Source organism: Mytilus edulis, chromosome 5, assembly GCF_963676685.1.
Source record: "Mytilus edulis chromosome 5, xbMytEdul2.2, whole genome shotgun sequence".
Lineage (NCBI taxonomy): Eukaryota > Metazoa > Mollusca > Bivalvia > Mytilida > Mytilidae > Mytilus > Mytilus edulis.
In genome coordinates, this window is record NC_092348.1 from 5,467,746 (window position 1) to 5,488,488 (window position 20,743).

General features: G+C 32.3%; 1 protein-coding gene across 1 annotated transcript in view; it reads right to left on the reverse strand.

Moving 5' to 3' along the window:
• LOC139525344 (E3 ubiquitin-protein ligase rnf213-alpha-like) overlaps window positions 1-20,743 on the reverse strand; it is a 147,683-nt gene that overhangs the window by 81,366 nt on the left and 45,574 nt on the right. Inside the window, exons 21-37 of the mRNA XM_071320555.1 lie at window positions 20,465-20,617; window positions 19,213-19,374; window positions 17,794-18,430; window positions 17,243-17,402; window positions 16,488-16,624; window positions 16,105-16,179; window positions 15,699-15,805; window positions 14,346-14,487; window positions 13,025-13,217; window positions 12,466-12,697; window positions 5,830-5,985; window positions 5,246-5,520; window positions 4,624-4,792; window positions 4,005-4,135; window positions 3,447-3,644; window positions 3,179-3,301; window positions 2,504-2,624 (exon numbers count right to left, since the gene is read on the reverse strand). Of these exons, the coding sequence (XP_071176656.1) occupies window positions 2,504-2,624; window positions 3,179-3,301; window positions 3,447-3,644; window positions 4,005-4,135; window positions 4,624-4,792; window positions 5,246-5,520; window positions 5,830-5,985; window positions 12,466-12,697; window positions 13,025-13,217; window positions 14,346-14,487; window positions 15,699-15,805; window positions 16,105-16,179; window positions 16,488-16,624; window positions 17,243-17,402; window positions 17,794-18,430; window positions 19,213-19,374; window positions 20,465-20,617 (3,171 nt within the window). The remainder of the gene's footprint in view (window positions 1-2,503; window positions 2,625-3,178; window positions 3,302-3,446; window positions 3,645-4,004; window positions 4,136-4,623; window positions 4,793-5,245; window positions 5,521-5,829; window positions 5,986-12,465; window positions 12,698-13,024; window positions 13,218-14,345; window positions 14,488-15,698; window positions 15,806-16,104; window positions 16,180-16,487; window positions 16,625-17,242; window positions 17,403-17,793; window positions 18,431-19,212; window positions 19,375-20,464; window positions 20,618-20,743) is intronic.

Below are 20,743 nucleotides of genomic sequence, written 5' to 3' on the forward strand. Positions count from 1 at the left end.
AGAACACAGAAAATTTGTACTTCACTTATATATGTTAACTAAATATGTTATTTTTCTAAAACTTGAGGCTCCAGCTATTTAAGAAATAATTGATGCGAGCTACACTTTATTGTAATTTTAACATGGGCAGGCATTATATTTGTGATTATTTTAGCCCGAGCTATACCGAGCGATAGTGAAGGCTAAAATAACACGAATATAATGCCTACCCATGTTAGAACTACAATAAAGTATAGCTTGCATCAATTATTTTGATTCTGATTAGGACAATTAAGGTAATTTCTATGTCCGATGTGTATAAGGGTAAAGTGATTGTGTGTGCTCTTCCATGAACCTCCCTTTTTTATGTGTAAAGAAGCAAACAGTTGTCACTGTTATTTTTCAGAGGGAGGAGTTTTTGAACAGCCAGCACGGTTGTCGTATCTAGGTCAAATATGTCAATTTCAGAATGCAACACTTTACAGTCATAATAAATGAATTAGTAACAACATGTGCATCATTTAATTCATTATTCTGCAGTAGTCAATATGTGCAAAAAAAAAAAATGGACTTAGATTTAGAGCATGGATTTATGCATAAAGAGAAAGAAGCACGTCATATTAGAATTGCAGCTAAATCTACAGGAACAACTGCATATACAATGTAAATTTTGCAAATAAGGCAATTTGGTAAATTGATTTTTTATTGTGCACTGTTAATGGTGACGTTATCTATTAGTGTTGTGTTTCCTTGTTTCTTTTTCTATACAAGACTCATCAGAAAAAGTCCTGTGTGTGTGATAAACTCATTTTACAGTTTACTACTGCCCCCCTAAGGACCATAGAGGTTGAGTTGAAGCCAAAGGAGATTCGGACTACAGCCTCACCCTATGGATTTCACTCACCCTCTATGGGTCAGTAGCGAACCGTATGTTTCGTGTTTCTATAGAATATTTTGTATTTTGGAAACTTGAGGTTACATGAGGGGGGATAAGACCTTAAAACGGACTCCGGGATCAGGTTTTTTAAGCTCGGGATTTGGTGATTGACCCTTTCGGGATCCTGGAATTCTTTTTTGAATTTCTGGATGTCTGGATGTAAATTTATTTAAATTGAGGACCTCAGGATTTTGTGTTTTTAAGCCTGGGATTTTGGGATCAGGACCCCTCCTACCCCTAACTTACATGATTACTAAAGCTTGTACACAGAAAGAAAAGGGTAAAACTTTAATTAGTTAATTTCCAGTGATTTTTATAATCTTATATGCAACAAAATGTTTGTCTTTAATACTGAAGGTAGCAATTCACAGTTAGGAGTTTAGTTTCGCATTTTGGCCCCGGGGGATTTTTCAAATAGGTAAGTTAATGTGTAATAAAATTCATTTTAAGATAGCTGAGTGCTAATTTAGCCTTCAAAGATGGTTTATAAGAGCATCAAGATTATCTTTTACATGTTTTATGGGCTATTTTCTGTTTGACAATCCATATTTTCATAGCTAGACCAGCCATTGGTCCAGAAATTAATGTAATGTTTACAAACACTTTTTTTCTACATTAAGTTTTTGACGCAATTTTACAAAAAAATGAGATGAAAGACATATGATTTTCATTTGATTTGCTGAATGATATATGTACACATTTTCAGAAAAGGTATTACTTCAAGCGATTGAAATTCTACTTTTAGCCAAATTTAGGGGAATTATGTGACATCTTTTCCCCCCTTTTTGCAATATTTTATAACAAATAAATGCAGATTGTTGCCATGGATACACCCAAATGAAATTATATTTTACCATTTTATATACTAAATCTATGGAAGATTTTTATTACATACATAAGGCACATATATAACACAAACAGTCATGTGACAGTAAGCTGAATATTGCAAGAAAGCAATGAAAAGGAGATGGTAAAATTTATAAGGGCAAATTTGATTTTTTTCCTAACTGTTTATTACTACCTGAACAGAATAAAACTGTGGAAGTGAACACACACAATGATGCATGCTTTTATAGCCTGAAACTGCCTGTTCATTATCCATTACAAGGACGGTCTATAGACTATACTTTAACCTACATAAGAATCCTGTTTTATTCCAGAGCAGTTTGCAATAAGGGAGTTCGCTTCTCAGTGTCAAAATAATTAACTTTTCAAAACGCTAGTTAATATTGATAGGGAATGAATAAAGGAATCCAAAGAGCAAAAACAATATATAGGTCACCGTGCTTGTTTTTGAGATATTAGCCAGTGAAATTTTGGCGGCAAACTATTCTCTCTTGACTTTTCAAAGCTTTATCATTGACAAGTTTAAGTTCTAAAAAAATATTAAAAAATAATTAAAATTTTATAAGACTTTGACAGATGGCTTATCATTATACATGTAAAAGATTAACAAAAAGAAAAATGGGGGTCACCAGGCAATTTTTTTCAAAACATTCAAATAGATAAAACCAGAGGATTCCGAAAATCTGACAAAAAATCCAAAACATGACAAGTCAGCTTCCTTAATAGGGTACACACTCTTACCTTCATAAGAATCATATTTTCCACTTTAACACCAGGAGGTTGCTGAAGCGCACACATAAACTTGATAAGACGAGTTTTACCACATCCTGTCTCTCCCATAATGATAACTGGTATATGACATCTACAATGTATTGAATAATTCAATGACAGTAAAGTAACAGTGCAACAATAAAATGTAAAACAAGATTGATTGATTGTTGGTTTTTTTTTAACGTTCAGTGGCAAATATTTCATGCATGTTCAGGTTGAGGTAATAAAACAAGAAAATGTATCTCTGTGACAACTTGCCCTACTCACACTATTACATTTCCATGTTCAGGGAACCATGAAATCTGGGTTAAAACTCTAATTTGGTATATATTTTAACAGTTTATTTTCAATGAACATATGTGCAAGATTTCAAATTTAAGTGACCACAAACCACCTAAGACAAAAAATTTAACCAGATGCTGAATGGACCGAGGGACAGACCACCTGAAAAACATAATGCCCCTCTACTATCATTGGCAGGCATAAAGGCATACATTTGAAGGCCGTACATTGACCTATGATGGTTTACATATAAATTGTTATTTGGATGGAGAGTTGTCTCATTGGCACTCACACGACATCTTCCTATATCTATAAAAAAAGAAATTCTTCCAATTCTTTTTGGTATATTAACTAAATACTTACTTAAATCTCATATAAATAGCAAGAATCTTCTTCACATTGTCTGTTGTCAGTTCATACGTCTCATCAGGGTCGTGTGGTGTATCTAATCCCATAACATTACATAGCTTAGTAATTTGTTCAGATCTACAAAAACAGAAAAAAAACTTAAATATATATAAAATATAACTTCAAACTATTATTTCAATATAAAGTAGAAGGAATGTGTAAATTCAGAATATATAACATGTATAGTCCTTGTAAATTTCTTTAAACAACATGGATAACTCACCTTTTAAGGGCATCAAAGTTTTCTGCCAGGTTGACCTTGTTTCTTTGAAGTGCATCAAATAAATTTTTGTGCATTATTGCTCTTTCTAAGACTGTCCCTGTCTGTAGATCAACTAAGTTTCCTGTTCTTTTTTCTATGTTAAATCCAAGGAATGTCATACTATGGTGGTCTGGGTTGAAAAACAAGTAAGGATGTGGACTAGAACAAAAAAAATCATGAAAATAAGAAAATAAGACTGAATGAAAGAAACATTTATTAAAAAAAACATAGAATGTCTTCTTTTTTTGTATGGAAAAAATGAATAATTGCTCAATATAATTGATTCTTTAAGTAAACATTACCAAAAACACTATGTTTATCAGGCTATTTTCAAATATGATCTCAATGCCTATTCTTTGAATTGGTGTTATGAAATCTACATTAGTCTGTCATATATCAGTAATAACCTTTATAAATTTTGTCTTACTTATTTCATTTAAGACTTTTTGCATTTAAGGGAACCTACCAGTTATGGACTGATAGTCAATTTGAAGTAAGATTTCACAGCTTTATAAATACCTAGTTTCCCATGTACGCCTCATTTTGTATTGTTGTACCACATCATCATCCCCCTCATCAGGATTTATTTCTCTCTTTAACATCTGTATTGGTGACTCCTCACTTACTTCCAATGATCTTGTGGAGAAATCCTTTAAAATTAAGACAATTAAAATGATACATTCTTAACCACAAACATGATTTGCATATCAAATTTGGTAAATAACATATGTGAACAAAAAAAAAAAAAAATTTCTTAATATAAAAAAAATCATATTTCAAAAAATATTCAAGCATTCGAATTCCGAAAAATAATTTTGCCTTCAATTTTTAAAGTCTATTTTTTCTACAAATGAGCATGAACTTCAAATTAAAATGTCAGGTGCAACTTGTTATTTCTGGAGGTTTTGCTAGCATGTGTTCGCATATACATTCACATCTACCTTTACACCATCAGCATTATTTCTTGCATTCTAAAATTGTTTTTATATATCTATATATGAGGGTGAATGATAAACTATAAACCTCTGGAACTAATGGTAATTTCCTCTAGCTCAAAACACTTCATTTGATAGGTGTAAAATTGCAAATACTAAGCTTTCACTCTGCTTTTATTCCTTTAGTCGTAAAGATAGCTTACCCTAGACATCTGAATCAAAAATCTGAGAACAAATTTAGAAAATCCTGGTAAGTCCTCCATTGCTGCTAGACTACAGAAAGCTGACACCTCAAAGTCTTGTAGCTGTTTGTTCAGAAAGCTGACAAAATGATATAACTCTGACCAAGATGGATCTTTTATACCACAGTGGCTGAAAGGAAGTTATATCTATTTCATTACAAAAGAAAGTAAAACACTTATTTCACATGAATTTGGTTAAAATATATGATAAAATCTGTCAAATTTATTCACAACTTTTTAGACATCTTAAAATCATGAGCTTGACATATTACAATTTGCCTTTTGTATTGGGTTGCTGTCTTACTAAGCCATACTCCTCATCATCTGATATTTGTTAGAATATCTGCTTCCTTTATATAAAATAACAGTGAGAAAAAATCATTAGAGCATGAAAAAAGAGCTAATTTTCAAAAAACTATTTAGAACATTGAAGACAAAACATGACGTCTTAAAATTGAAAATCACAAATTATTTTTCATTATTTTACATGTGACAAAGGGGATTGATGGTGAGTACTCTCACATAATCAACAATAATGGGTGCACAATTTCTATCATTAGTACTGTTATATAGTATATTGTACCTGATTAGTACTGTCAAACAGTTTCTCTCATCTCCTTCAACCTTGTCAGGGTCCACACCGTCAAGTTTCTGGTTGTTATCTAGTCTCTTTAGGTACTGGTATGGTCTTTGGAATGTGGCACTTTGAAATTCAATGTCATCAAAGAGTCTATCATGGGTGGTATAATCCTTAGGTATCCTAGTATTATTGAGTATATCCAGACTATCTTGAGGAGATCTACAGGTTACATACGGTAGAATGTCCAAGCAATGATGTAAACATTTCAGCTTTCCTACCTGTATAAAATTTAAATGAATGAAAGGACCTTTATGCTCAGAGACCCCATCCCGACATTGTCACCAGGCAAATAAAGTCTCAATAAGTGTTAACTGTTTTTTCTTGGTTATTTTTGCAACATGCATACTTCATTATAGGCAAATATCAAGATTCTTCGCATTGCTGGGTTCAAGTCTCATTGAAATATACCTCACATTTCATTGAATTTTTAACATCTTCACATATTTTAGGAAATCTACAAATATAAAACCATGTATATGAATTATAAGTCATTATTACATGTCTATTAATTCAAAATAAATGCACACCTCTTTGACTTTTGCATCTGTATCTCTAGCTAATAATGGCATAGACTCGATAATGTAGTAGTCCAACTCGGATCTTCTCCACAAATATCCAGAACTATGGCCTAAACAGCCAAGTATCAACAATTGAAAGAGAAAAGCATCAACTCCTTCTTGCACCTGCAAATTTATAAAACAAAAATATTATGTTTCTAGTAACAAACATACATACATGTATCACAAACTTAAGTCTACACTCTAAGGTTATATAAAATGACTACTGGTTGATGCTCAAGATTTTCAAGGTAGATAAATCTTTATGTATCCATCTCCAATTTCTTAAAATACTGAAATCATCATCTTATACTAAATATTTCATCTGCTTTGGTAGTTTCTACAATTTATTAAATATTCAGTAAGATTTATTAAACCTAATAACATTACAGAAAAAAGATGAAAAATGAGTGTGAATGATGTATATTGTAATGCCATTGCATTAAAATTATATTTATTATAATTGGAGTTTATTATGAACTTGTCACCTCACTCTATTGGGTAGTTAATTATCTTTGCACACGGTCTATGATGTCACAGTGCACATTCCATTCTTATCTATATTGCTACGTCATTACTTCTCACGATGTTGGTGTATGATATCTGATGCAAGGAATACATGAACTTCTATTGTTTTGGTCAGCTTTTTGGTCAGGGTTTTGACCTGAAACTGTGTACTTTGTTTATTTATACATCAAGAAGGACTTCTTCATATAGAATAACTTTGAGTTTAGTCTGATGTTAATATAATTGGACAAATTATCAGTGTAAAACGTTCGTCTCGTTATGGGTCCTAAAAGAAGGGATACCAGGAAAAGGACACGTGGTCCAGAACTAGATCCTAATAATCCGAATAATTGGACATCAACAGAGCTGAAAGAGAAATTAGCTTTGCTAGGGATTAAAATATCCGAAAACTTCACTAATAAACAATTGAAGCGTATTTTCTTGGATAATAAAAAAAGTAGTCCGGAAAGTTCTGACAATGGAAATACTGAAATTAACAACATCAGTGCTACTGTAAATACGTCTTTATCACCAAATTTAGAAGATGATGTTATTCTATCACCTACAAATACTCAAAATGCCGAATTTTCTAGCTTAATTCCGATAGCATCTACATCGCGGATGAATACAGTGGAACCCACGCCTTTACCAGCAGTAGGTGCTTCTGCGCATCAAAACCACGCATTTCCGCCCAGGACTGATCTCAACACGCTTGACTATGCTCTTGTTAACAACACTTTGCAATTATGTCAGCAAGTTATTGCCGGTGTTCCAAAACAGACTAATAATAAATTCAACTTGCATTCCGCCATGAACTTTAACCCCGGGCCTGGATCAACTTTACCCGTTAACCAAAACACTTTTGGTGTTCAAAACCCTACGTTGGGAGAATTTACACAAACAAACCCCAATCAGATGAATTTTCCGAACAGTTTTGCATCACAAGTTCCTATCTTTTCCATGCAAAACCAACACATGCAATTGACAAAACATGGATATCCTGCCACAGCATTTTCTGGAGTTGATATGGTTTCTCCAGAGATTCGCACCAAAATAATCTCAGGTAAAGACATAAACTTAAACATTCTTCTACTTCCAAACTATGAAACACCCAACCAGCAAAAGTTTAAGGAAAATGATGACCGATTAAAACGGAATTTAACTTTAGACGAATTCATTATAGCTTTTGGAAGATTCAAAAAAATTATGTGTCAAGTTTTTCCAAACAGGGCAGAGGAATTGGATTGCTACCTATCACACATAATTGAAACCGCAAATGTGTGGCCAGGAAAATTTTTTGAATACCATAAAATGTTTAGCGCAAAATGTTCAATCATGTTACAAGAACACAATATAAAAATTGACTGGTCAAGGGGTGATTTAGAATTGAGACAAATGGTTTGTGCTGGATCTACAGTTAATATGTGCAATTTCTGTTCTTCAACACTTCACAAATCATCTATGTGTGGGAATAACAGGGGATATCAAAATTCTAAAACTCAACCTACACAGGATAAATATGGAAGAGATATTGTGGTGCATGATGGAATGCAAATCTGTAATAATTTTAATCAACCCAAAGGTTGTGTCAAACCTTATTGCCGATATGCTCACGTGTGTAAAATCTGCAAGAAAACCCATGGAAAGTTTGAATGTTCCACTAATAAATCTATGCCAGGAACCCAACAGGAACATAACAAATCATTCCCAGTTAGACAGCCCAACAGTAAATCAAAATGACTAGATTCTATTGATACAACAGATGTTCCGTCAACACCTATAAACATTGATCAATTAGAAAGGGAACTTTTAAATCATCCAGATAGGCATTTCGTGAACTTTTTATGTAACAGCCTTCGTTATGGATTTGATATGTTAGTTTCAGATGTAAATTTACCTATTTATGAATGTAAAAATTCTTTAACTGCCAGGAAAAATCCTGAAGTAGTCACAAATTTGTTACAACAGGAGGTTGACAAAGGTTTTTTAAAGGGCCCTTTTTCTCAACCGCCTTTTTTAAGTTATAGAGTAAGTCCATTGGGTATTGCTACACACAAATATTCCAAAAAACAAAGGCTTATAATTGATTTATCATCTCCTCATAATTTAGATGAGCACTACAGTGTTAACGATTTAATAGATAAAGACCTATGTTCCTTGACATACATTAAAATTGATGATGCTATTAATGCAATTCAAAGATATGGTTCTAAGTCCCTATGTTGTAAGGTGGACATCTCAGATGCGTTCAAACAACTTCCGATTAAAAAAGAACAGTGGCATCTCTTTTGTGTCAAGTGGAATGGTCAGTACTATCATTACGTTCGTTTACCTTTTGGGTGTCGCTCTAGTCCCCGTCTGTTCGACTCTTTATCTACAAGTGTGTGCTGGATAGCTCAGAACAATTATGATATCAAAGTCATTTTCCATCTTTTAGATGACTTTTTAACTGTAGACAAACCTCCTGATTGTGGAGAAAGAACAATGGCATTGTTAAGCCTTATTTTTAACAAACTTAATATTCCTTTGTCAAGTAAGAAGACTGTTGGACCAGTTTGCGAACTAGAATACTTAGGCATTATTTTGGACACAATTAATATGCAGGCTAGACTTCCGTTAGACAAGGTTGAGAGAATCACACAATTTATAAGTTTTGTTTTAGATAAAAAATCTTGTACGCGTAGAGAACTCGAACAATTACTTGGACATCTTAACTTTGCTACTAGAGTAATTTTGCCAGGTCGAGCCTTTGTTACTTACCTATATAGACTGATGTGTTCTGTCAAAGAGAGCCACCATTATGTCCATTTAAATAAAGAGTGTAAATCTGATTTAACAATGTGGCTACAATTTTTGTCAACGTGGAATGGAATTAACATGTTCTATGAATCTCATTTAACATCTGCAGCTGACATGCATTTATTTACGGATGCTTCGTCTACCATTGGTTTTGGAGGTTTTTATCAAGGAAAATGGTTTTGTGACACTTGGCCTACAGACCTCCCAACTATTTCGGATAAAGCTCTATCTATTGCCTTTTTGGAGTTATATCCTATCGTGGTATCAGCTGTTTTATGGGGAAAAGGATGGTATAAAAAGCGCATTTTATTTCACTGTGACAATTTAGCGTCTGTTATTATTCTAACTAAAGGTCGGTCAAAAGATCCAATAATCATGAAACTGATGAGACGTCTTGTTATGTGTGCAGCAAAATTTAACTTTGCATTTTACAGCGAACATGTGCCTGGAAAATTGAACTTAATCGCTGACTCTTTATCTCGTTTACAGATGAACAAATTTCATCAGTTAGCACCAGAGGCAGAGAAAGCAGCAACTCCTTGTCCAACCCTGGAAGAGATTATTTGGACATCGCAGTAGAAAATTTACAAACTTTCGCTGTTGCAGATTCAACTAAAGCTTTGTACAACGTGGGATATGAACATTATCTTAAGTTCTTACAATTACAAGGATCAACTTGGTCAACTTTCCAGTTACCACCAGTTTCTGAGAACTTGTTGATGCGTTTCATAGCCTATTGCGAATCTAATAAACATCTGAGATATTCCACCATTAAATCCTACCTATGTGGTATACGTTTCTATTACTTACTTAAAGGGGGTGTTAATCCATTAGAGAATTTTGTTGGTAAACCATTGCCAAAATTAAAATCAGTATTAGTAGGTTTGAAAAAGAAACATGCCATTATGCCTAAGAGAATTCGTTTACCCATAACATTTGATATTTTATACAAAATGTGTTTTTTACTACGCAATTGTATTTTTGATAGTTATACAGATGTTTTAATAGAAGCTGCATGTGTAACAGCTTTTTTCGGGTTTTTAAGATGTGGTGAATTTTCTGTTAATGATACAAAAAAATTTGATCATGAATCAAATTTGTGTCTGAGTGATGTTCAAATAACAAATGATTGTATTTTTGTGCATCTTAAGAAATCTAAGACTGATCCTTTTAGGTATGGTATTACTATTCCTTTGTTCAAAAACAATACAGATTTATGTCCTGTAGTAGTACTTCAAAAATACTATAGACTCAGAATGAGTATTTTTAGCAATTCTGAGTCCTTTTTTATTACTAATAAAGGTGATCCATTGTCAAGAAATTTTTTCATTTCTCATGTTAAATGTACATTAGACAAATTAGGATTATCCAGCGAAAAGTATAATGGTCATTCATTCAGAAGTGGTGCTGCAACTACTGCACACAAAGCACGACTGGAAGATCATCTTATTCAAACTTTGGGACGATGGTCCTCAGATTGTTATACCAAATATATTCATACCTCTCCAGATGTACTTAGACAAGCTCAAATTCAAATGACCTCTACTTTGAACAATTAAAATTTGTACTGACAGCAAGGAGTGAATTGATTTTTATCCTTCTCATTATTTCAACTTGGGGCTACAGCTGCAAGCATCTGTATTTGGCTATTTCGATACAAAATTTTTAGTCAATCTATGAAAAATTATCTCAATTCCAAGTTTCAAGATTTAGTTAGAGTTATCTCCCTTTGCATATGGAGATAGAACATTATACATTATTGGTTTTTAATTGCAGTTGTATAAGTCCCCAGTTGCCATATTGTAAATAAATGCATATACTTTTAGATTCTTGAATAAATAATAGTTTAGTACTTAGTCTTTATATATATTAATATACTTCTCATCACACTTACAGTTTATTACAAACTTCAGACATTTGTCCTTTAGAAATTGAGATTTGGGTTTATGCTTATGAGACAGCAACTCAAGGCATTATTATAATTTCTGTGTTAAAGAGTTTATGGGTGAACTAGAGACATTAATTTGGTATTAGATAAACCACTTATAATAAATCAAGAACAAGTGAAGTCATAAAATTAAAATTATATTTATTATAATTGGAGTTTATTATGAACTTGTCACCTCACTCTATTGGGTAGTTAATTATCTTTGCACACGGTCTATGATGTCACAGTGCACATTCCATTCTTATCTATATTGCTACGTCATTACTTCTCACGATGTTGGTGTATGATATCTGATGCAAGGAATACATGAACTTCTATTGTTTTGGTCAGCTTTTTGCCACCACCTCCCCACCACTCTCCTTGCTGTCAGTGCCATGGGGACTTTCATTGATGTATATATGTTGTTACATAGTGTGATGATTGTGTTATATACTTTTTGTTTATTATTAGAATTTTACAATTGCTTGTCATTATTTTACTTGATTAATTTTTTAATTTTTTTTAATTTTCTTTGTATTGTAATAACAAATAATATTAACAATTGAACTTATTTATTTATAATTTGTTCAATTATTTACCCTGCTCACCAACGATGAGGTGGAAGTGGGATTTCGAGCAAGATAATTCCGTTTTATTTTGCACAAGCACTAAATCCTAGAAATCTATACAGATAAAATTGTTAAAATGCTTAAACATAGCTAGTCTTAAAAAAGGTAAAGGTATAATTGATAAATTCATTACTTCACATGTTGTTACGTGCCGAAACTCCATGTTTGTGCCTTGGTGTAACTTTAAAAAAATAACTTAAATTATTTACTAATTTTAAAAACGATCACTATTCATTGAAACACTTTTTATTCTGAAACATTCGCAATGAAGTTACATGTATGTCTTAAGCTATACTACGGAGTTTAAAATGCTCACTTTAAAATTTGTTTTACATTTTTATATGAACAAATTATAATTTGAATTAAGAAATATTTTCAAAATTAATAATTGATAGTCATGTTTATTATGAAAATGAAAAATATATATATAGTCAATTGTAATTTAATTTAAATTTTTACCTGAATTTACCTGTAAAATGAATGCGCGCAAATGTAATCAAAAGCTGCGCGCAAACGTAAAACATTTTAATCCCCAAATGCGCACAAACGTAGTGCGCCCTACACATTAGCTGTTCTAAATCTGACATCAAACTCTCATAATTTTACCAACAGCTAATATAACTTTTTATCATAGAAGGATCGACGATCGACTCTACGTTTTCAGCCAAATAGAAAATCGATTTTTATAGTCCTATAATAACATCATATGAAAAACATACTACCTCTACATAATAGAGATATTACCTCATGTGAAATATCTATATGAAATATCCTAGGTCTATAATCTTGTGGCGGTGAAATTTCATCTTTGAAGATGTCCATAATTTCATCGTTGTTTAATGTCTTTTCATGAAGAGGAATAGTGATACTGTTTTCCATGTTTGGAACTTGTTGCTGTAAACTCTCTACCATTCTCGTCTTGTACAGGGACTTCCCAATACCAGCTCTCCATGACTTTACAACACGGACACTACATCTAAATAAGGAATACAGTTAAAGATGTCTTTTGGTTACTTATGTTATTGATGTCCGTTTGATTGAAGTATACCCAATATGTTAATACAAAATAAATATCTAAATTTCATATTTTGATACAAGTCAAAGAAAATGTACAATATATGCAAGTTATGATACCAACTTTACAAAAATTATAAAAAGTGATTTCAACTCTGCCCTTGGTTCAATAATTTTCATAAAAATTATTAACATCCAGTCAAGAAGTTTGATACATGTACTTTTATATCCTGGTACTGCTGGAATATAAATCAGATTTCACATCTCTTCATTTAAGATTTGACATTACCGTTCATAATCTACAACAGATGCTGGTCTTGTGTTGTTCTCCTCGTCAACCTTTAATTTTGCAAGCAGGTACTTCCTAATAGTGGACACCTCTGTGTTTAAAGGGCTCTTGTGATATTTGTCAAGAGCTGCTACTATTCTAGATTTGTATTCATTTTCACTACTGCAAATAACTACGAGTCTGTACTGTATGTCTTGAAAAAAAAGAAAGAAATTACCTATATATTTTCTAGGAAATCAAGTTTATTCTTTAAACATATAATACTTACAATATAGGTTTTTCCACCGTAGTCAGTATAGTTTCGGTTTGTGCCCTTTGAACTTAAGGACACTTAACTATGGCAACACAATATGCATGCTCGAAAATCCTTTCTGTAATTGGACAAAATGCTGTCATGGTGGATGATTTGGTTGTGTTTGAAAAAATGTTTCGTTAATTATATGGTGATGGAAAGCAAATGAAAAACTATAAATATTTGAACTAGATCTTACAAAGATTTATATTTTTATTAAAATAATTGTTTCTCCAATAGCTCTTTGCATCCGTGACAGCTGTTTATTCGGGACATTTTATTGTAAACTTTGTTATACGAACGCAGATGACTTTTAGAACGCACCTACGCATGTGAGATTTCCGCGGGGTTTTGGTGAATGTTAACAGAAAGATACGAGGACCAAGAATACTGAACACAAACAGGGAAAACGTTATTTAAATGGTATCTTTGTGCTTCTGAAGGTTATGGAAATGATAGTTTTAAACATATTCTCAAATTTAAATACGTCGGATATCTTTTTTAAAGATAGTTCTTGTTAATTCATACAAATGCTGATCTTTTACTGAATGAAGGAATATGTAATCTCATTTGATTCTGTATATGCTTTCATTTTTTATGATACCAACCCAAGATATATGAAAGCAACCCATGCCATATGAAAACAACCCATGTTTATATAAATATTTGCTTTGCCTTTTAATCAATCAACACTATAAACTTGACAACTAAAAAAAAGCTTTTTAACATAAACAGAACAGAATGATTGACGGATAGATGCATAGACAAGAAAAAATTATATCCTGCAACAATAAAATTATTATTTGACAGTACTGTATTTTTAAATTATTATCAATTACATTCATTTACCAAAAGTAAAATGTTTATAGCATAGATAAAAAGTAAAATCACAAAAATACTGAACTTAGAGGAAGATCAATTTGGAAAGTCCATAATCACATGGCAAAATCAAATAACAAAACGCATCAAAAACGAATGGACAAAAACTGTCATATTCCTGACTTGGTAAAAGGGTTTTGAAGAAATTACCTCTTTTTTTAGCATTTTGCATGTGTCTTTCCAAAGATTTCTCTCCCTTATCACTGACATCATAATCCAGCAGATCAGCATTGACAAGGCAGTAGATTTTACTGTTGTCAGCAAATAATGCTCTTCTCCAGAATGTTTCAAGCTGAAATAGATACAATATTAAATGAGAATCATTTGTTAAGAGTCTTTCAATAATCAATACCGTTAAGTTTAAAGCATTCAGCTGGTTGTGTTAAGGGCATACGATACAGTTTTGAACCTGTATTTACAAGTTGATGAAAATTTGCATATAGGCTATTTTTTACCTGATTAAATCAAATGTCATAAAAAATATACCTTCATGTGCTACTTTTCGAGTAAAATGAGGTCGAAATTTTGTATATTTGCTCAAAATTCAGATTTGTGTCCGTATTTTCTTTTTCGAAAGAACGACGTAACTTTTTTGCTTTAAAAGATAAACACAAATTGTTTTTTGTTAAATAATCGGTAATTTCTGTATTTTATAAGTATAATTAAAAATTATGCAATTTTTATTCCGAAATAACTCTATATTTATCAAATGTTCATGAATAGAGGAAAAAACATCATTTTTTGCTGCATGTTTATTAAAATCAAAAAAATTGCGCTATTTACAGTTTTATAAAATTTGAGTCACATAATGTCCTTGCAAAATGAAACAAATTGCTGTTTTAAAAAATAGGGGTCCATGCACTCGTTTTCAAATTAAATCAGTTTGAATGATAAAAATCAGTCGAAAAATGCATCTTTTCCAAATATGACGTCGCGAAAATAATATTTTACGTTAGCAACGTCATTACCTTCCCTGTAACTGTATCGTATGCCCTTAAAGGAGCAGATTTAAAATAAAATGGCCAATTAGATGCAAAGATTGAACCTAGTGACATGGCTCACTATGAAAGCCTAAGTCTTTAAGGTGACCTTGACCTCCTAAAATTCAAGCACTTTTTAGAGGGGTGTAAAAGGGAGGTATCTGCACGGAAGAATGTGAAATAAAATTGCCATTTCATGATGAACTAACAATTAAAAATTTCGTGCACGTTGATCTTTAAACCCATTACACGAAACATGGTGAATAACAAACCCTTATCACGGCTGCACGTGAAATAAAAATAACCCTTTACCACCCTTGTTTTACTACAAAGTTTTCAATGTTGTTCATATCTTTTATTGTGGTATAATTGGAATCTAAAAAACAAAATGTGTGTCTCTACACTAGGCAACACAATAAAAGTAACATGTTTTCAAGCACTGGATACTTATTTGATCACACGGAAATTTTCAACCTAAGATTTCAAGAAAACAGAACTTCAATTCAGAGGTCTGACCACTTACCATATCCAATGTAGTATGCGGTGTACACAAGAGAACTTCGTCAGATTGTGGCAAGGGTCTGGCCACTTCATGACTGTATACAGATAACACTGTGTTGTAGATATCACCTGGAATACAATATAATGTATTTGATAAGATCTGCACTTCCCTTATTTAAAACAAATGTTAATGTTTTAGACAGTTTTACATTTAATTGGTATTGATTTAAAATCTTATGTAGTTTTTTTTCACAACTCTGGTACATGAGAATTTTGGGAAAATAAAATTATATGAAAGACCTATCATCTCACTTCAAAACTTGATAGAATTTGAATTAAATACCAAAAAAACAAATGAAGTCTCACAATTCCTCCTAAAATATCTAAATGCATTTGTATTCTGCAATCTAGAAAATCTAAAAACTTACTTTGTGGGCAAATTATAAGGTTAGGTTCTGAGGAAGCAAAACATGGCAGTAAGGTTCTTTCTACCATAAAGGTTTCTGAAAAAAAATAATTAAATGTTTAATTAAACTGATGGATATCTTAAAGAATAAAACATGTAATTATCAAACTAGAAGTACTAAGCTGAATGATGCCCTTTCCCTCCCTTATAAAGACCATTTAAAATTAGTTTCTTTAAAAATAATTTCTAAATGTTATTGTATAAAATTATAAAGATTCTTGTTATTCTAAAAAAGGGTTGTTATATGGTACTCATTAGTGAATTTGTTGTTATATTGTTTATTTGGAGAAAAAAAACTGCAATTTGAATTGATTATCAACTCCCTGTTAAATATCTAAAGTTTACCTTGCTCAGCAAGTCTGTTTAAAATCATGCCTAGATGTTCCACACTAAGATAGTCAGAAACACTAGATGAAACGGACATCAGAAATTTCTTCCATAGTTCCTCCAGAGTTTTGATTAATTTCTCTACAGCATTCTCTCTGTAAAGTAAATATTAACTGTTCTAGTATATAATGAAATGACTGTTTGCTACTGGTTTTCTGTCATAAATGAGCCCACAGCTCGTAGGAAACATATTTTGAATACTTTATGTGTGATGAAAGAGTTTTGTGTTTGAAAAGGCCAATGAAACTGGAGCATCTGACCCTCATTTACATTTGCACATAACTGATATAATAATGTATTGAACTTTAAACAGAAATGATTGAAACATAAAGAAAGAGTTACGATGACAAAGTCAGTGTTGGACAGGGTAAAAAAGGCATAGATGAAAAGGGCATCATTCTGAATAAACTTAATCCTCTCATGTAGATGTTTGTGCATATCACAATAAATATATTTTTTCAAGTTTGAAGCAAATACGAGGATTAAAAAGTAGGTCTGGGATCTGTTAAAATGATTCCTGTGAATCCCCAAACTTTGCTTACAGGGGAAATATTAATATCTTTTCAGAGATTTTTTGTTCTGCAAATGGTTCCTTTGGAACAGATATAATTAAATACCTATTGGCACCACCCAGGTCATAGCTGAGGGGGGAAATCTCCCTCCTTGAAGGTTTCAGAGGTAAGCAGGTATGGGAAACTGATATAGTTTAATACCTAGTGGCACTACCCAGGTCATGAACAAGACCTTTTGTTACAGAAGCTAATGATTGATCTGTCTTTATCCATCCTGTAAACACTTCCTCTCTCTCAGCATCATCTTTAGTTTGTTCTTCTAGCTTGAAATCATCTTCATTGGTCATACACCAAACTAATCCTAAATCAAAATAAAGAAAACGATAAAGAAATTATTGATAAAACATAATGACATGAAAGATTTTCAAAACTGAAAGAAAAACAACTGAAAATGAAATACTGTGGATTCATGACATATATTTTTGTAAATTTCAATTTTCATGGATTTTGTTGGGGTAAAATGTTCTAAGAAATCTTTTTCTCTACTATTGCAACTGTATCGTTATACAAAACTGTTAACTTTTATCCTGCATTTTCCCGTATTCTCTTATTCACAATGAGTATGTAATAGGTAAAATAAGTAAGTTTTTATATGTGTTTAATGTAAGATGCTAAACAAATGAAGCTGTAGAAAATTTTATATAGTTTACAATTTGAATCATGGACATTTAAATAAAATAAACTATACCTACCCTCATCAACATTGTCAGACTCAACATGTTTCAAGGCTTCCTTTGCTATAAGTGGTGAGTATCCAGCACTTGCCATTTCTCCTATAAATTTCTGTATTTTCAAATCTTCTGGTTCTTCATCAACCAAAATCTCATCACTGTCTGTGGTGTCCATTTCTGTTTTTCTCTCTTCACTAGCATTATCAATATCAGACTTAGCTGCAGTCATGGCTTTAACCAAGTCTTCTTTAGTACAACCTTGCTTCACAGCAGACAACAATGGATAAATCAAAGCTGATGGCTCTTTGTCAGACCCTACTTTTACAAGTTCTTGTTGTAAAATCACCATTTGGTCAATTGTGAAGTTGTTCAAGCAGTAATATTTGTCCCTTGTTTGGTCAATATACTCCAGCCATTTGTTATGACACTGCTCCAGAAATCTAGCAAGCCTTGGAATAATATCACTGACATCTTTATTTGCTTCGTCTACTCTCCCTTTTAATGTCTGTCTATCTCCTTCGACACCAAAGTTTATAAAAGTACATGCTATGCATTCTCTGTCACATAAGAACTTCACATTCCAATGTGAAAACAGCACACACCCCTCTGTTACAAGCTTGGAATAAAATCTTCCAAGTCTCTCAACTGAATCTAGAATCTAAAAATATGATCAATTTATATATACCGGTAGATTAAGATATGAAAACTTTGCTTGCAGATTGAAGGATGCTTTAAATAGATATTTATGATATGAAATAAACTAATTGAAGAGGTTTTTTTTGTGTTTGAAAGATATTTTCCAGTTAATAAGAATTGCTGTTTTCACATTTTAAAAAAAGATTCTGTATTTTTAATTTTTGTGCAAACAACAGGACTATGCAATAAGCAGGAATAAAATTAAGTGGAGTCTACTTATAATGCAATCAAGTTATAATCTTTAAATTATCTTAGTTTCTCCTATTAAATTCATTTGTTTCATCTGACCAGGGTTTATTTTTGTCTATCTGATGAGTTAAGCCTTTTTCAACTGATTTTTATAGTTCGTTCTTATGTTGTACTGTTATACCACTGTCCCAGGTTAGGGGAGGTTGGGATCCCGTTAACATGTTTAACCCTGCCATATTTTTTGTGTATGTGCCTGTCCCAAGTCAGGAGCCTGTAACTCAGTGGTTGTCGTTTGTTTATGTGTTACATATTTGTTTTTCATTCATTTTTTTTATATATAAATAAGGCGTTCAGTTTTCTTGTTTTCTTGTTTTACATTGTCATACCGGAGCCTTTTATATCATACTATGCGGTATGGGCTTTGCTCATTGTTGAAGGCCGTTCGGTGCCCTATAGATGTTATTGTCTGTGTCATTTTGGTCTCTTGTGGAGAGTTGTCTCATTGGCAATCATAACACATCTTCTTTTTTATATTTATGTATGTGTCAAACTTACCCACATAAATCTGTCCACATCATCTTTGCCTCTCTCAGCTTTGCCAGCCACTAACATAAGTCGTGACTTAAGGTCATGTAACTGTTCATATCTGTAATGTTTCTTTTCACCTTCACTTCCTTCCTCTTTTGGAACAAATAACTCTATTACATCTGATAATTCCTAAAAAATAAACCTTAAATTAAATCTAAACCATAAGGTTCATTAAGTTTAACATAAAGGTTTTACCATTGCAATTTAGAATGCATATGAGGAAAGGATAAACAGTTGATGCTTTTTTAGAAATTTATGGTGCAAGGTTGGGAGCAAGACCTATAGAACAAAAGCCTTGGTGCACTAGAAATATCTAGACATCACAAATAAGAGAAATAATTGGTTTTAATCCAGGGACACCTTGTTAGAATTTCAAAACTAAGTGAAACTGTGAGCAGTACTGATAATACCCCGCCAAAATATTACTGTACAGTAAACAGGAAGTTGTTAAGTTTGATGAATCTGAAAACGTGCAGCAAACAGTATAGCTGATTATATAAACCCTGAAACCAAATTTCAGAATTCCTTGTATTGTAGTTCCTGAGAAATATGTGACAAAAATTTTCAACTTGGCTACTCATGTGTAAAATGAAGTCAGTGATCGAAAACAGGGAGTTGTTGAGTGATGAATCTGTAAACGCACCACAAGGTAAAGCTGACTTATACAAACCCTGAAACCAAATTTCAGAGATAGTTGTAATGTAGTTTCTGAGAAAGATGCAACAGAAAATATTCACAGGACAGACCGTCACTGATGAATAGACAGGCGACTGATGGATGGACAGATAGAGGTAAAACAGTACACACCCACTTTTTTAAAGCAGGGTATAAATATATATAATGAGAATATAGGGGCATAACACATTCGCTTTATAGGGACAAAACCTATGGTGCACTGAAAAGATCTGGTCATGATGAACATTAAAAATATGTATAATTTTGTGTTGTTGATTTGAAAAACATCAAAGATCTTGGTAGCTCTAATGGAAAAGATCACCATTGTTTCCTTTGATATGAAGTATTCTTTCATCAAAAATTGAAATGCACACACACATATGTCCATCCTTAAATAAATATAAAGTTCAATTTATTTTATAAAACAATGCATATATTATTCTTCAAAAACAGTTGCTTAGCTTTATTCAATCTGTATAAAACACAAGAAGATTGAGATTCTATTGTTATTTGTGTGGAGGAAGCTTAGTTTTAGAATACTCACTGGGCTTTTCAGAGTGCCTGTTTTCATCAAGTTCCCTATTTGGAAGATTCCCTTTCCATTAATAGCTTCTGTCTGAGCAAGGGAGGTAACCTCTACTGATCCATGAGATTTTTTCACAGATTGTAACCATTCAAGCTGTTGTGTGGTGCGAACCTGAAAAGTAAAAAAAATAATCACTTTAAAATAAAAATATTGTGATGCATCAGATTGTAACCATTCAAGTTGTTGTGTGGTGCGAACCTGAAAAGTGAAAAGATTATCACTTTAAAATAAAGATAC